Source organism: Myxine glutinosa, chromosome 8 (genome assembly GCF_964187855.1).
Source record: "Myxine glutinosa chromosome 8, kmMyxGlut1.1, whole genome shotgun sequence".
Classification (NCBI taxonomy): Eukaryota; Metazoa; Chordata; class Myxini; order Myxiniformes; family Myxinidae; genus Myxine; species Myxine glutinosa.
The window spans coordinates 27,438,237-27,455,913 of NC_136268.1; the positions used below are offsets into that span (position 1 = coordinate 27,438,237).

At 44.9% G+C, this 17,677-nt stretch overlaps 1 protein-coding gene across 1 annotated transcript in view; it reads left to right on the top strand.

Moving 5' to 3' along the window:
• The window catches only part of FBXO3 (F-box protein 3), a 344,255-nt gene that overhangs the window by 126,151 nt on the left and 200,427 nt on the right, over nucleotides 1-17,677 (top strand). Inside the window, exons 3-4 of the mRNA XM_078783944.1 lie at nucleotides 4,958-5,112; nucleotides 9,405-9,519. Coding sequence (XP_078640070.1) covers nucleotides 4,958-5,112; nucleotides 9,405-9,519 — 270 coding nt within the window. The remainder of the gene's footprint in view (nucleotides 1-4,957; nucleotides 5,113-9,404; nucleotides 9,520-17,677) is intronic.

Consider the following 17,677-nt stretch of genomic DNA (forward strand, 5'->3'; position numbering starts at 1 on the left):
ACGATATTTAAATAATGATGGGAACACATCGGTTCCTTTTGGATATCATACCTCTTGCTAAAGGGGGGATGTACAATGGAAGTATAGATAATCTACTAAATCACCTCGATACATGAGTCAATGGGTAATAAACGGGGGATCACAGGTAGGTGGATTTTAGAGCCTCGATACATGAGCAGTGGGATCATAGACAAACAGTGAACCTCGATATAGGAGGATAATAAACGGGGGATCCCTGGCAGAGGGGGTAATAAACAGAAGGACCAAAGGACCGCAAACAATCAGTGAACCCCGTATTGCCTCGCCAACGGCGAGGCTAGAGAATTACTAACTTGATAACTTTTTTTATATGACGCCGCTCGGCTCCGCCTTCGCTTTGTCTTTAAAAAAAAGTTATATCATCATCCACAGGATTATACAAGCTGCCCGTCGAAACACGGCGCGTTTCGAGGGTGATGCCTATCGGCATCACCACTCGAAACTAGCAGAGTGTATGGCGGAAAAACGTTCATGATTTCCCAAAAACCCACTTTAAAAAACACACGATTTGGGGCAAAATAACAACGATTTTAGGACTTTTGGGCCATTTTTCAGCGATTTTGTGCCTTTTCACCCCCTTTTCCAGTCAAAAAGCCCCATTTTGGGTGTCCCAGTGGCTTGGGTGCAGGTGTCCCAGTATCAACCTTTTTCCCCTACTCACCTTCAACAGCTCTCCCTACCTCTTCCACCTCTTCCACATCTTACCCTACCCCTCCTCCCCCCTGTTCTGTATCTGATGCTCCCCCTTCCTCTTCATTAACAGTATGGACCTCAAACATCCGGGGCCTTCGTTCAAACTTAACTGATCTCTCCATACAGGTTGCTTCTGTCAAACCAGACGTGATCTGCTTAACAGAAACTTTCCTCCTTTATGATGTCTCTGATTCCATAGTATCTCTCCCGGGCTACTCCCTCCTCCGGTATGATAGACCTGAGCCTCGTCCTGGAGGCGGGGTTGCTATCTTTATCAAAAACTCTCTTCCTCACTCGCCCTGCACTGCACTCTCTCCACCTCACCCCCAGGAATACCTCTGGCTACGGCTTCCCCTTCGCTCCCACCTCTTGTTCATATGTGTGTTGTACCGTCCACCAAACAGTGATGACTCCATCTACATCTCGCTGTCTGATGATATGGACCAACTTCTATCTACTCATCCCAACTCTCTCTTCCTCATATGTGGTGATTTCAACTGTCATCATGCCAGTTGGCTGGGTGTGGGTACCTCTCTCACCAGCCATGGCTCCTCAGCAAAGGACTTCTGCGACTCACTGGGACTGACACAATCTGTCAATTTCCCGACCCGGATCTCAGTCAACGGAACATCTTCTCTTCTGGACTTGGTTATGACTAACTTCCCTGAAAATGTCTGCTGCTCTTCTTCTGCTCCGATCGGATCATCTGATCATGTCCTTGTTAAAGTGGACATCTCTCTGACCATCCTCAGGGAGCCTGCTCAGCGTCGACGAGTCTGGCATTTCACTCAGGCCAACTGGCACGGTCTTCAAGCAGCCATCAATCATCTGGACTGGTCTCCCATCTCTACCACCTCTGACATCAACTCATCCTGGGAATTCTTCCAAAGTAAATTGCTCTCTCTCATGCACAGATTTATCCCATCTCGTCTTCAGTTGTCATACCCTTCCTCCCGTCCATGGTACACGGAATCTTGTGGTGAGGCTGTTGCCCAGAAACAACTTGCCTTCGTCTCCTGGAAAGCAAATCCAACGGAAGGCAATCTCATTTCCTTTCACAAAGCCCGAAACAAGTGTGTGTCCACCCTCAGGAGAGCCAGGAAACAATATCTCTCCGTTCTCAAGACCGAACTCTCTTATCTGTCTCCCTCTTCCAAATCCTGGTGGCGTCTGGTCAAATCCGTTTCTGGTGTTTGTTCCCCCTCCATCCCCTCCCTTACCTCAAACGGCTACACAGCTGACTCCGCACGTGAAAAAGCTGAATGCCTCAACTCTGTGTTTGCCTCTAAATCTTGTGTCCCAAACCCATCCCTCTCTGTACCCACCATACCCAGTCGTACCCTGCTGCTCCTGGACTCCGTGTCCTTTCCTCCTGACAAGGTGGAAAAGTTTCTGTCAACCCTCGACTCTGATTCTGCAACTGGACCCGACGGCATCAGCCCACGGGTCCTAAAATCCTGCTCTGCTGCTCTATCTCACCCTCTCTCTGTTCTCTTCACCCTCTCTTTTGCTCAAGGTCAACTGCCATCTGCTTGGAAATCAGCCAACATCACCGCTTTGCACAAAAAAGGTGCAAAAACAGATCCTAGCAACTACAGACCAATCAGCCTTCTCCCAATTATCAGCAAAGTCATGGAATCCATCATTGCTTCTGATATGAAATCTTTCCTCTTCTCCAATGGCTTGATCTCTGATCATCAATTTGGTTTCAGACCAGGTCACTCTACTCTGGACATGCTGCTTCTGCTGTCTCAACAATGGATGGAGGTCCTCAATGCCAAACAGGAAATTAGAGCTGTCTCCCTCGACATATCACGTGCCTTCGACACGGTCTGGCACCCCGCTCTGCTCACCAAACTCTCCTCCTTTGGTATCCATGGAAATCTCCACGCATGGCTGGCGGACTTCCTCTCTAGTCGTCGTCAACGTGTGGCCCTGAATGGGTTTCTCTCATCTCCTCTTCCTGTTCAGGCTGGAGTTCCCCAAGGCAGTGTTCTGGGCCCCGTGCTTTTTCTGGTCTTCATCAATGATCTCTCTGACTCTCTCGAAAATCCTCTCTATCTCTTTGCTGATGACTCCACTCTCTGCCGCTCCATTCCTCTTCCCTCAGATCGGCAGTCTGCTGCCTCCTCACTCTCTGAAGACCTCGACAAAATCACAGACTGGTCAAACAAGTGGAACATGTCTTTCAATCCTGACAAATCTCACACTCTTACTATGTCTCTCCGAAAAGATCGACTGGACAACCCTCCCATCTACTTTCTCAACAATCCTCTCCAAGAAGTTCTGTCGCTCAAGATTTTGGGTCTCACTATCTGCCATGATCTTTCTTGGGAAAACCACATTTCCAAGCTGGCCTCCAAAGCCAGTCGCCGACTGGGCATCCTCCGTCGTGCGAAGTCCTTCCTCGGCACACCTGAGCTCCTCACCACATACAAGGCTTTCATCCGCAGCTCAATGGAATACTGTTCTCCCCTATGGGCCGGTGCTCCTGCCTCACACCTAGCTCGGCTTCACGCTGTTGAAACCAAAGCTTTCAGAATTATTGGAATCTCCCGCGATGAAGCTATCTCTGAGGGCCTTTCACTCACTCACCGCAGGCAGGTAGGTGGTCTTTCTGTCTTCTACCGACTCCTCTCCGGCCTTGCACCCCCAGCTCTCTCTGTGCTCTGTCCCCCAAATATTCCTACAGGTCGCACAAGATCTGCCAGCAACCCTCTGATGGTTAAACTGCCGAAATCTCGGCTCTCCGCTCACCTTCACTCTTTCATTCCTCTTTTCTCCCGCCTCTGGAACAAACTCCCTCACTCCCTTCAATCCCACTCCTCCCTCCAGGTCTTTAAAACAGCTGTTCACCACCATCTCTTATCTTCCCCCATCCAAAACCTTGATCTTTTCTACCCCCGCTAATTCACCCCAGATCCACCTTGTTTGAAATTCCAACTTCTTTCCTGGAAGTCCTGGCAGTGTCCATATGTTTTATACCTCTCCCACTGCCCCCTTCCCACGCCCCCCCCCCCCCCAAAGCCCTCGCCCTCTCTCAGATCTCTCGATGTCTCCATGTCTCTCGGTCCCTGCTCTCAAATGTTGTGTTTGTGTCCTTCCCCCTCTCTCCCCATCTTGTGTACCGCTCCCTATGTTATATGTTTTATGTGTCGGTTTGTCTTTCTGTGTGATTAATGTTCGCTCTTTCACGAGCCTCGATATTGTATACAAAAAAAAAAAAAAAAAAAAAATAAATAAATAAATAAATAAAAAGAAAAGTAATCGGTTTTCATCCAATTGACCTGAGCTTTGATTAAGATCGTCAAGCTTAATCTTGATGACATAGCCAATTTGATGTATCCATGCGTTTTCTTCTTTGGGGGTGGGGGGGTTGGAGCTTGCTCGTATCGTGCTCGGCACGACATCTTTCTTGTGTGTTTGTTTGTCTGTGAGCAGGATAACTCAAAAATTTATGGATGGATTCAGATTATTGTGATTATGTTATGGATGGATTCAGATGAAACTTGGTAGACAGGTTGGGCGCCTTCCTTGGGCGAATTGATTAGTTTATGGTGAAGATATTCATCTTGCTATGAGAATTTTTTTTTTTCCCACTGAAGGTGGTTGGATGTTATGTTTTCATCCGTCTGTTCGTCTCACTGTTTGTCTGTGAGCAGGATATCTCAGGAAGTTATGGTTGGTTCGAACAAAACTTGGTGGACATGTTTGGTGTGTGACAAGGACAAATTTATTTTCGATTTTGGTGAAGATCTGGATCCGGATACTATAATTCTTTCATTGCTTCTTCACCATTGAGAGATCGAGCCAAAACGCTATAAAGTATGGCATGATTTCTCAAAAAGTTTTGTGGCAGATCATGAGAACACGAGGTGAATGTGTTGGGTAGGAGACAATAACAAGCGGATTGGATTTTGGTTAAGGTCCGGATGCAGATCTGCAGGTTAAGGTCTGGTCTATCTGTGGGATACAAAACATAAGCTCAGCCTGGTGGAAGTATGTGCTCTAGCGAATACCCTTCTAGTTGGTTAGTGTGTTGTTTGGTCTGAGCAATGAAGGGTAAACGTTTTTGGTGTTAAATCTTTTGGTCTTGCTGTGTTTTATGAAATGATGAAGATATTGCAAAATAATCACATGTTGTTCACTGATGTTCAGAACAATGCTCATTTAACAATTGTAATTTTTGCTTATTTTAAAATAAATATCTTCTTTCTGTTACTAGGTTGCCTGCTGGGCAAACATGGAGTGGACTTTTCCAGGACACGTACCGTGACTTGGGAAGGTACATCGCTGTGTATGCTCCTCTCAAACAAACGTGGCTGGATTTGGAGGAATTCCTCAAAAAGCATTGTCCTTCCTTGATGGCAACTCTTAAAGGTAAGTGCGATCAGTTTTGATTCTGTCCCATTCACTCAACTCTATAGACATCCTTCTGCTCCTCTCTCAGTAATGATTGGAGGCCCTAAATCTCAGTGAAGAGGATATGGATCAGATAAGAGAGGATGATCACCTGTCTCTGTAGTTATATGAGCTCCATTGTCTGATAATTATCAGTATATTGCAGCACTTCCTGATGTTTGTGGACCAGATAGTGGTGAGATCATGATGGTTGGCTACACCGACTATTGATATGGTTGCCCTGAGGTTGCTATTCCCAGGGAGTTGCTGTAACTGTGTCCAACAAGTTGACTCCTATTGTAATCGAGGTAACACTGGTCAATGAGTGTATTATGAGACTGAGGATTCGTCACTCACTGGGTGTCATTTCCCTGGTGTCTGTATTTGCTCAGACGGAGGTGAATGATTTCACTGAGAAGGAGACATTTTGCGCTGCACTCGATTCGGTGGTTGATCAGTGCCGCAAGCGAGATACTCTTCTCGTCTTGGGGGATTTCATTGCATCAAGAGACTGATAGGGATGATTATGAGACGTGTTGGTTCCCATGGGTCTGGAACCAAGAACCACAATATCACCAAGTTTCTTCACTTCGCAAGATTTTGTGGACTTAGGGTGGCTGATGCATGGTTTCAGCACACATAACCCCATCACTGGACTTGACATAGCAATGCTGGTGATGTGGCAAAGGAGATTAACCATGTTCTCGTTATGGTTGCTGGAGGTTACTCTAGAACTGCGGGGTCTACTAGAGCGCTCAGTTCCTCTGTACCGATTACAGGCTTGTTATAGCAACGCTGAAGCTGCAGCTCAAATCCAAGAGAATGGTACCATCCCAGCCTTGGCTGGATGTTGGCATGCTCAAGGATGAAAGAGTAGCCAAGTAGTTTGTGAACAGGTTGAGTGGAGGTCTAATGGGTCTGGTTGTTGAAAACGTTGGTGGTTGGTGGAAATTCTGTACTCGTGTTGTTGCATTTAGTTCTGTGCTCTATTTAGAGCACAGACATCGTCCCAACTGACTGGAAGAGGGGCCTTGTTGTCACTCTCTGGAAAGGGAAGGGTGATCGGCAGGACTGCAACAACTACCGAGGGGTGACACTGCTCTCAGTGCTGGGCAAGGTCATTGCTTGGATAATTCTTGACAGGGTGCGCCACCATCTGCTTGAGCACCAGCGCTCAGAGCCGTCAGGCTTTACAACAAAGAGTTCAATTGTTGACCGTATCTTTGCTCTTCAGGTCCTCACCGAATGCAGGCGAGAGTTTCAGCAGAATCTGCTTGCAGCTTATGTTGATCTCCTTAAAGCGTTTGATTTAGGGAATTGGGATGCCTTCTGGAGGAGCCTCAGTCTTCGTGGGATGCCACCAAAGCCGATTGATCTGAAATACACTCTGATCCTGAGAGTGCTGTGAGGTGTGGTGTTTCCATCTCTGACTTATTTCCATTTGTTACTGGAGTTTGTCAGGGATGTTTATTTGGCCCCCGCACATTTCAGTGTTTGCATGGACTGGATTCTTGGGAGATCCTTGGCTATCACTCATTGGACTTTGTCTAATGAGCATTTGTTGAGAGAGACTCAGATGAGATTTGTTACCCATATAGTCCGTGAGCATCAGCTGCGGCTGCTTGGATATAAAGCTCGTTTTCCTGATGCTGTGGCTGCTCACCAGATTCTCTGTGTGGGAGCCTCGTGAGGGGAGGAGGCCTTCGGGCCGACCACGTGCCTTGTGGTTGCAGCAGGTTGAGCGGTATCTCGATGAGATGGGGATGAGCCGGGAATCTGCTTGGGGGATGGCCAGACGGAAGCCCCTGGAGTACGTGCGGAAAGAGGATGTGGCGACGTGCTGCTCATGTTCCCATACCTGATCTGATTCCGTTGACGTTTGTCCCACTGTCATTTCTGCCTCGCTCTTCTTCCAAGAGCTTCGTTCCTGTAAAGAGAATATAAAACGTAAATTACACAATAAATCCTGCATTATTGATTATTTATTGACTGTTTGTTTGTACAATGTAAACTTGCTACAAACTGCACAATATGCCCGAGTTCACGAAATGACCAATGCCGTCAAATGGGCAATTCATTCATTCAAGCTGAGAGCCTGTTTTTTTTTTTAACCAATTTAGTTTAAATACTCTAGTCTAGAGGTTTCTGTAAAGAGTTGTGAAAGTTCTTGGTTTTTATATTTTTGCATATTTGTAAACTTTCTTGCTAATTAGCTTTGCTTTGTTTGTTTGTTTTGTTTTTTTGTTAAGGTATTCATGTAACGTAGTTTTAAAATTCTCTTTTCGTACTCGCTTCATGTCATCTGGATGTCAGTCGATGATTGAGTGAATGTTGTAGTTAAGTGTTTTTTATCTCCATTGGGTGAATTCAAATGAGATGCTTATGAATAATTGTAACGTAAATTTCTCAAACCATCTCTGACGCATAGCCTGATTTACTGGAAACCAGTTAATTTGTTGGTTAGCGGTGCTGCGGTTTTGCCAAATTGCACTGGTGATTACATTAGGAATCACAAATAGCTACATCCTCCCAGGGTCCGATGAGCTGCTCCCACGGCTGGTGTCCCAAACCTTCAATGCTTCGCACAATGCCTGGCCCAGGCTGTGGGTTTGAACACCTATCTCAGGGACGTGGGTTTGGTTTGAAGGTGTTTTTTTCAAGCGCTCCTCTTTGTCATGTTAGGTTTGGCTTGGAACCGTTTCATCTATGTTTGCTCAGGATTGGCTTTTCCTTGTGTTTAGGGTTAGGGTTAGAGTAACCGCATTGCTATTTCAAGATGTGCTGATTGTTGACAATTGAAGAGCTGCAAACCATTTCTAAACATAGTGCTCTTGATACGTGCAGCATGTGTTTGAAGTATGGTTGCATTTGCCGGCGATGGGTGAGCATAATGCAGGCATGTACTGGCATCACTTAGAGGAAAAACTCAATTTTCCAAAGCTTTCTTGACACTGGCATAAGTGAGTGATTTCCAAGCAATTGTGCCGGCAATTGTTTGCTGTTCTTTCCCAACAAGTCGTATTGAGATCTGTTTTTGTAATTCTGCATAAGGATGTCTCAACTCGTGGCAAAAGCTGAAAGATGGGGAGCTAAGTGGCAGATGTGGGAAGGGAAATGCAAATCGCCTGAAGAACACGAGGAAGAGAAGTTCACCGGATGCAAAGTTCAAAATACATGAAGGATTTGTGAAATGGATGTTGAGCTGACACACCTTCAATGCCTGAATGGAAGAGCAGGACTTCACCGAAGCTGGAAGTCCATTTGAAAAATTTTACAATAGAGGGACAAAGGGTTTGAGGTTTGCTGTCCACCTGGATTGCTGGAGACAAATAAGGAGTGAATGGGGGGAGGGTTAGGCAAGAGGAGGGTGGTTGGGAGAGTTTGAACTTTGCACTGTTTTTCAGTTTTTACTACTGTTAGTTTTAGGCCTCCATTTCTCACCTGTCTCCACATTTCGTTCCTCCCTTGCATCCCAATATGTTTCCTTATTCAGTTTGTCCAATGTCCAGGAAGTTTGTTTGTCCAGGAACCTCGCTCCTATAAACAAACAAATAAATAAACAAATAAAAAACATGGAAATGCTATTCTGGTGCTGTGCCGGGGGGGGGGGGGGGGGGGGGGGGGGGGGTACTGCATCACTAAGTATGACTTCAAGACTGCTCCTCTATTCTGCAGTCGCATGGATGTGAAAAAAAAACCCTTCGTATTTTACCCAAGCGTAGACCTTTGGGTCGGCGCCATAATCATGCAAATATTTACTTATGCATTGCTCTAAAGAAAAGTTGATTGAAGAATTAAGCTATTACAATCGCGTACCTGAATCAGGAATGCAATTTGGATATGACAGGTTTGAAGGGTCACATGACTTCTTTGTTGGTTGACTTGTCTTTATATTAACAAAGCACTCCCTGTTTCTCGATAATGCTGGTGTCGTATAAAAGGTCAAAAATGTTGGCATGTGATTAAAAAAAAAACTATGTTTTTCATGACCGAGATGGATTTGTTATTGGTTTGTGGGGAGAAAACCTTTTCTTTTTCTATACACAGATTTCATTTTGTTTCTTATAAAGGTGAGTCTGACCTGGCTGTAATACAGCAGATCTGACCTGGCAGCCATTTTGTTTATCAGAATGAAATCGTATACTACTTAACTTTACATGTGGCCTTTATAACAACGTGTAGATGTTGTCTCAGCTTAATTTTGAGAATGCGAATTCCGGAGAAGTACCACTTCACTATATTTAAATCACAACCTGTCTGCCCAACCCCAGGTGGGGCAACTGAGCAGATGCTCCATGCTGTGGAGGAGAAAATTGGACGTATTTTGCCTGAAGATCTGCGCTGCTCTCTACGCATCCACAATGGACAAATGCTCAAAGGCACTGGGTACGGTGAAGTAAGAAGGGCTTTAGAAATGGAAGATTGAATGATATGTACCTGTGACTCAAATACCTTGTCTCCATCAACAATTTTTAATCTAGTTTGAGCTAGAACCAGCCTATTCCTTTTTAAATGACATAGCCACATTGTCGTGTGCTGAGCCACATCTCACTTTACACAGCATAACCTGTTAACAGTGAGGGGTCATAGAAGAATGGACATGTCACCTGAACAAAATTGCAGCTAACTGTTTGGGGCAAGACAGAAAATTGGTGATTTAGGGGAGTGCTGGAAAAGTGACAGCAGGAGCATTCTGGAATCGTGCATGGTTGTGATTGAGGAGGAGCTGGTAAACTGATCTGAGGTTGTATTTGAAAGGGAGTGGTAGAGTGATGTGTCGTTGTGATTGAGGAGGAGCTGGTAGACTGATCTGAAGTTGTTTTTGAGGAGTAATAGAGTGATGCATGGTTATGATTGAGGAGGGGCTGGTAGACTGATCTGAGGCTGTATTGGAGGAGTAGTAGCGTGATGCATTGTTGTGATTGAGGAGGAGTTGGTAGACTGATCTGAGGTTGTTTTAGAGGAGTGGTAGAGTGATGCATTGTTGTGATTGAGGAGGAGTTGGTAGACTGATCTGAGGTTGTTTTTGAGGAGTGGTAGAGTGATGCATGGTTGTGAGTGAGGAGGAGTTGGTAGACTGACCTGAGGTTGTTTTTGAGGAGTGGTAGAGTGATGCATTGTTGTGATTGAGAAGGAGCTGGTCGACTGATCTGAGGTTGTATTTGAAAGGGAGTGGTAGAGTGATGTGTCATTGTGATTGAGGAGGAGCTGGTAGACTGATGTGAGGTTGTGATTGAGGAGGAGCTGGTGGAGTGATTGATGTATGGTTGTGATTCAGTAGGAGTTCGAAGACTGAGCTGAGGTTGTATTTGAAAGGGAGTGGTGGAGTGATGTGTGGTTGTGATTGAGGAGGAGCTGGTAGACTGATCTGAGGTTGTTTTTGAGGAGTGGTAGAGTGATGCATGGTTGTGATTGAGGAAGAGCTGGTAGACTGATCTGAGGTTGTATTTGAAAGGGAGTGGTAAAGTGATGCATGGTTGTAATTGAGGAGGAGTTGGTAGACTGATCTGAGGTTGTTTTTGAGGAGTGGTGGAGTGATGCATGGTTGTAATTGAGGAAGAGTTGGTAGACTGATCTGAGGTTGTTTTTGAGGAGTGGTAGAGTGATGCATTGTTGTGATTGAGGAGGAGTTGGTAGACTGATCTGAGGTTGTTTTTGAGGAGTGGTGGAGTGATGCATGGTTGTGATTGAGGAGGAGTTGGTAGACTGATCTGAGGTTGTTTTTGAGGAGTGGTAGAGTGATGCATGGTTGTGATTGAGGAGGAGTTGGTAGACTGATCTGAGGTTGTTTTTGAGGAGTGGTAGAGTGATGCATGGTTGAGTGAGGAAGAGTTGGTAGACTGATCTGAGGTTGTTTTTGAGGAGTGGTAGAGTGATGCATGGTTGTGATTGAGGAGGAGTTGGTAGACTGATTTGAGGTTGTTTTTGAGGAGTGGTAGAGTGATGCATGGTTGTGAGTGAGGAGGAGTTGGTGGACTGATCTGAGGTTGTATTTGGTATCGCCCTGGTAGAGCTATTGTTTTTGTGCCTTTGAGGGTAGTTCCCCAGATATAGTCCTTTGATTGAATAAAGAAATGTGATATTTGGGACAGAAAGGTTAATAGCTGTGAAAAAAGACATCCTCAGTATGACAACTGCAGTGACGACGTTATCCATTGAGAAATGTACACAGGCTGGTGAAGCCAGTCGGAGATATGTTTTTAAATTGGGAAAATGAGGGTCTCCTCTTGTTATACACAGTAGTTTTTGCTTCTATTCTGCAGCATTATATGTGGGTTTGTTAGATATATATTTTTCTTGTTATTGTCACATTTGCTCAGGTTTGAATATGCCTGATTGACCTTATGGACGGACACGTGCTGCATGTGGGACTGTGGGTGTTTGCTGTTGAGTGCTTTGCACCGAGCAGTGAGTGGTGCCTTATTGTGTGGTGCGTTATGAATGCAGCCATCACACCGAGTCCTCACTAAAAGCCTCCAAAGTGCCAGTGTTATCTTGGAACGAGAAAGCGGCGCATTGCAGGTCTTAGAAATGCTGCGAGTGTTTTTTTTTTTTTCTTTGTCGTGAACATTTAATCCAAAGGTGGGCAATCTCCTGGAATTGCTGTCGAGACCGGCAGCACCAGGCATTGCGAGCGAGAAGACACGTCCTGCATCTGGCTATCCTTTACCTTACCTTTATCTGCGCTGAGAAGATGCATCTCTCATCGTTAACTCTGTGTTGAGTGCTGAGTGTCCATCTTAAATTTGGATCCTTTTTGAAAGCTCAACCACCGTCCCACTGATTATTCTACTCTTCAGCATCTTTGGGATAATGTAGGGTACCTGCGATTTGCTGAAATGTTCTGCAGGTATCGTAAGGAAGCAATGGTCGAATGAAGGCATCTGATGCCGTCTACCCGAGTAATTGTATTTTTTGGAGCAGGGAAGGGTGGTGATGAGCCTTTACAGCTAAGAGTGCTTGGTGGCTGAGCACTAATGAGACTGGCTAACCACAACCATCCAGGGCAAAGAAAAAATGATTGTACGAACAATCGCCGGCACCTCCGCTATTAAAGCTAATTACCATCATTATGCAGCCTGTAGCACCAGGTGCCTTCATTATAGCGTGCCTGCCACCCCAGCCTCCTCCCACACACCCGAACTGACCATCCCCTGTCTCTTCTTCCCTCCGTGCTTGAATGGACCCCACACGGCCACACCCACGAACAACCAAAAGCTTGCCATGCATCTGCTTGTTTATACAGTGTTGGACTGAGGATTCTTAAGTAACAGTAATTTATCATCTAACTAGCCGAAAGCACCCGGCGTTTCCCGGGTTCTTTTTGAATGAATTTACTACTATAATTCAGCTTTTACTCGCGGCCGTAGAAGATTGACTCCTATAATTCAGCTCAGCTTTTAATTGCGAAATGGGCCCAGCCCAGCCTAAGCGGCCTCGACCAGCCTCGCGACCTAGCCTATAACCTTCCCGGGGCCCGTCCCGACATTTTAAGTTCTTTTTGAATGAATTTACTACTATAATTCAGCTTTTACTCGCGGCCGTAGAATATTGACTCCTATAATTCAGCTCCGCTTTTAATTGCGAAATGGGCCCAGCCCCGACCAGCCTCGCCACCTAGCCTATAACCTTCCCGGGGCCAGTCCCGACATTTTTAGTTATTTTTGAATGAATTTACTACTATAATTCAGCTTTTACTCGTGGCCGTAGAAGATTGACTACTATAATTGAGCTCAGCTTTTAATTGCGAAATGGGCCCAGCCCGGCCTAAGCGGCCTCGACCAGCCTCGCCACCTAGCCTATAACCTTCCCGGGGCCCGTCCCGACATTTTTTTGTTTCAGAGGTTTCCTCCTATCTTTCACCGTTCAGGAGATTAGTGCGTGCAGACAAACAAACAAACAAAAACTTTCTTTTATATATATATAAACCACCTTTAGAAGCCATTTTTCCCCACAAAGCGGGGGTTGGCCTTTTTCGGGCACCGTGGTTGTTGTTGTTTTTGTTGGTCCCCTTTTTGAAGCAATGTTTTACGGCCGGATGCCCTTCCTGCCGCCAACCCTGTTTGTCGCCTTTTACGACAAACAGGGAATTACCAGTGAACTGGTACTCAATTAGCCGACCTCGGAAGGATGACAGGCTGAGTCAACCCCCCTGGCGTTAATTCAGCGATCGACCGGGATTCAAACCCAGGATCCTAGGATGCTAAGCTGGCACCCTAGCCGCTAAGCCAACACCAGGCTTTTATATATATAGAAGATAGATAAATATCATTTAAACGTTTTATTAATTATTTTTTTCCAAGTTTTTAAGCTTTCACCTTTGTACCTCGAAATGCAAATTAGTTAGAGTCCCCGAGTTTTGATTCATAACTGTTTCATTATTATCCCTTAAATATGTTTGTCGAAGTAGGGACATTGTCTCGAATATAATCGGCTTTGTGGAACCCAAAAGGTTTACATGCTCGCATGGGATCACGCAGGTTTCATTACCTCCGCCACCTAAGATGGATGGAGGTTGTGTATTGTACACCGCTCCTTTCCTTTGCCATCTCCAGGCGCTGTATGACTCATTGCCAGGCACCGAAGGGGGCTCGGCAATGACGCACACTGAAAGGGAGTACTCAGTTTTCACTCCGGTTGTTTTCTTGTTTGTCCGGGCGATATCTCAGCCATTCTTTGAGCTAGGAAGCTGAAATTTCGGCACAAATAGTGAGCAAGTGCTTTGGCAAAAACGGTATTTTTTGTCTTTTGATTAATCAGTTAATTGATTAATTACTTAATTATTATCGATTAATTAAGCACTTATTTATTTCCTTTCTCATCTAGGCAATATCTCAGGCACCTTTTGAGCTGGGGAGCTGATATTCGGACATGGCAGTGACCAAGTGATGTGCCTTAAGACTTAAGAATTATACACCTGGACCTCCAATAGATTGCAATGATGAAAACTGGGTATTTGTGTCTGTTTTAACACCCTTTTTGAAGATTATTAACGAAGTACTCAAAATAAAAGAAAACCCGAAAAAGCCTTACCAATATGGCGGCCCACAATTTTGGTCAGCTCACTGTATTCTTAAGTCGCCATTTTGTTTTAGTCTATTCAAACGTGCCTTGCCTTGGAAAGACGATTGATTATTATTATCATTACGTAATTGAAGCATATCCATCAAAATCTGGATTCGGATATGAGGATTAGTTCCTGTAGACTAAATAAATGTCCAAATCTAGAGTGAAATCTGACAAAATTTACCATATGTAGCGATTTTTATAACTTGGTATATATATTCATATAGTTAAGCGAGGCTGTCATCCTCCTTCTGAGGTTAGTTTTTTTTTAATCGTTTTAGATCAGGCATTGTATAAGTAGATGACTCATTCCGAGTTTATTTCTACACTCCAAAATCTCATTCTTATTATTATATGGAAAATGTACCTTATTTTTGTGCAGCACTTAAAACTAAAGCATTGATATCATTTCAAGGTAAGCCATTTAGTGTTTAGGTTTAAAGTGATTCAACAAATCTTTAAAAGTGCTCTTTGAAAGAACAGAATGTGTTTTGGATCGCATGCCATTACACGAAGGTAAGACGTTTCACGTTATCTCTGAAAATCTGGAGCATCGGTCAGAGTTACCTTCATTTTCCTCTACCTGCAGGATTGCTTAATTTTGTCAGTTAATCCTTTATAATCACCTGCTTCACAATTGCATGGTACGAGCATTTTGGCAGGAAACCAATTAGGCCTTATTACTGTAAGTTTTACTGTGCACTTTTTATTTCTACTTTCTACTGTACCCTAAAAGTTTTATTGTGCACTATTCAGAGTCTGAGTCCTGAAAGTTGAGTCCGAGTCCGAGTCCGAGTCCTCCAAAAAGTGGACTCGGTACTTTCCTGTTATCCCGGACCTTTTGCCTCAGCGTTTTTTAGGTTAGGGTTAGGGTTAGGGTTAGGGTTAGGGTTAGGGTTAGCATTAGGGTTGGCATTAGGGTTAGAAAACAGACCGCTGAGGTAAAAGGTCCGGGATAACAGTAAAGTACTGTGGACTTGAGTCCTACATGACTGCTATCATCTAGTTGTCTATGATACTAACTTCATCTTTACCATTCCTTCACTTTGGCATTTCTCAGGCAATTCTGAATATCTCGTTGCATAATTATATCCGTATAGTTTGTGAATATACACGTGGAGTCGGACATTACACGGATACATGAATTATCCTCACCTTGTTGTGGCTCGATTACCTTACAAGGAACTTCAACGCCACCGTCGTGGTAGAGTACAAGGAGAGGATGAGGGCCAGGTATGAGTAACTTCGTGAAGAAGTGGAAGATTTGGAGGAGAAGTGGAGAAAGTACGGAGGCGTTTATGGGAAGTGCAGAAGTTTTGTGTGCAAGGACATCAGGAAAGGGTGCATTGTTGGGGGACAGAAACCAGGTATGATGGCCAGAGGAAGTAACGAAGGAAGTTGGTGAAAAGGAGGTTTGGAAGAGGATAGAGAAGATCAAGCATCAAGGGAGGCAGCCGGATGCAGGGTTGCTGCACCTGTATGGGCAAAATAAGAAAGCAGCAAGGAGAGCTTTTTATAAAGTAAGGAAAGATATGGAAGGGGAGGTGTACAACAGGTTGGAAGAGGAGAATGATTTATATATTGGTGATGATCATCAAGAAGATGATCTATACATTTGGCTTGTGACAGGGATGAGGATAGTAAGGACAAGAACATGGCAGTGATTAAAAATTGTGGTAGGAGGCTCGTGACAGAGAGGGAAGCAGTATTGAAGGTGTGGGAAGGATATTTCAGAGCTGTTGAACAGGGAAAGAAGCAAGGGCGAGCTGGAGCTACCAAGTTATGTGGAGGGGAAAGTGTAGGTGGTGGAGATCACAGAAGAGGAAATGCAGACGGCATTGAAGAGGATGAAGAAGAGAAGGGTGCCAGACATTGATGAGGTGTGCACAGAGATGATAATTTCAGCGGGAGAAGTCGGAGTCAGTTTGAAGAAGAGGTTATTGAATGTATGTATGGGAGATGGTTCAATTCCAAAGGATTGGAGGACAGGGTTAATTGTGCTGATATGGAAGGGGAAGGAGGAACCACACTGTCCCCAGATATGGTTATGGTGACACTGAGATGAATGGGAGTGTCGGAAGCAGAAGGTAGTTTGGTGGAAGGGATGTGCAAAGGAGCGAAGGGAAGAGTTTTGATTGGTCCTAGTATGTCTGAGGAGTTCAATGTGAACATCGGTTTGAGGCAGGGAACCGCTCTCGACCTACTCATGTTTATCATGGTGATGGAGCTGGTAAGCAGAAAGGTGAACATGAGGGGTAGTATGTGGAAGATGTTTTATGCGGATGATCTGGCAGTTGTGATGGAGAGTAGGCGGGAGATGCAGGAAGTACTGCAGGAGACGGGAGATGCAGGAGTAGGCGGGAGTAGGAGGATGCCATGGGGGCCATCAAAACCTGCGCTAACTTGTGGTTGTTTGTCTGTGCTTTATCCTTTTAAAATGCTGATTATCAAGCAAGGAAGCAGCACGTACCGTTTTGAAGCCATTGGTATGACTCGGCCAGGGTTAAAAGCACAGACCTCCCAGATTCAAACTCGATAGTGTAATGGTTCGAGTGTCCGCTCTGTTTTCTTTGGTATCATCTGTGAACCGAGTGGATCACTAAAAACGAGGAATGTGCAGAACATCCAATTTCGGACAGAAGCTAAGCAGGATGGACTCAAAGTATCTGATGATGATTGTTTGCTTATGACGTGGCACTGATGTGACTGTTGTCCTCACCTGTACCATGGCCGGAGCCGAAAGGTATCGAGGGTAAACCTGCATTGGATTTTTATAACCAGGTGGAGTTTGAGCTGTAAATCAGGGTTAATGGAGATTTAACCTGGCCTTGTAACCAGGAAGGTAGATGGAGGAGCTAAGAGTAGGGGAAGGAAGGTGAATGAATGCAACTCATGCAGGGATCAAGTGGGGAAGAGTGAAAAAGCTGTCATTTTGATCCCTCCCTTTCACTTCCCCCCAACTCTCAACATCCCAATGTGAAATAAGTTTTTTGTGGTCATTCCTAATGCTCCTAATGCTCATTTAACAAGCTCACACGCACATGTTGAGTGTTGGGCTGTTGATGTACATAAGGAATCGACAGAAGAACGCATCCATCCATGATCAAGAATCAATACAATGGGAGAGAGCTGCTGCACATGAGCCTTCTGGCGATGTTGTCGAGGAACCAAAGAGAAGAGAGGAGAGGAGAGGGGGGGGGGGGAGGTGAGGGGTGGTTGTCACCTGCTGAAATAGACTCAACATTTGCTCACTGACAGCTTTCAAAAATCGCACCCTTGTCCGAAGGAAGCGGTTCAGTTTGAGATTTTAGTATGAAATAGGCAAAGCCTAGAAACAAATGAAACCCTTTATAATTACCCTTTATAACCCTCTAAAATTACCCTTTAGAATTACCCTTTAGAACCCTCTAAAATTAACCTTTACAAATTACCCTTTAGAATTACCCTTTATCCTTGTGTTGGCTTAGCGGTTAGGGTG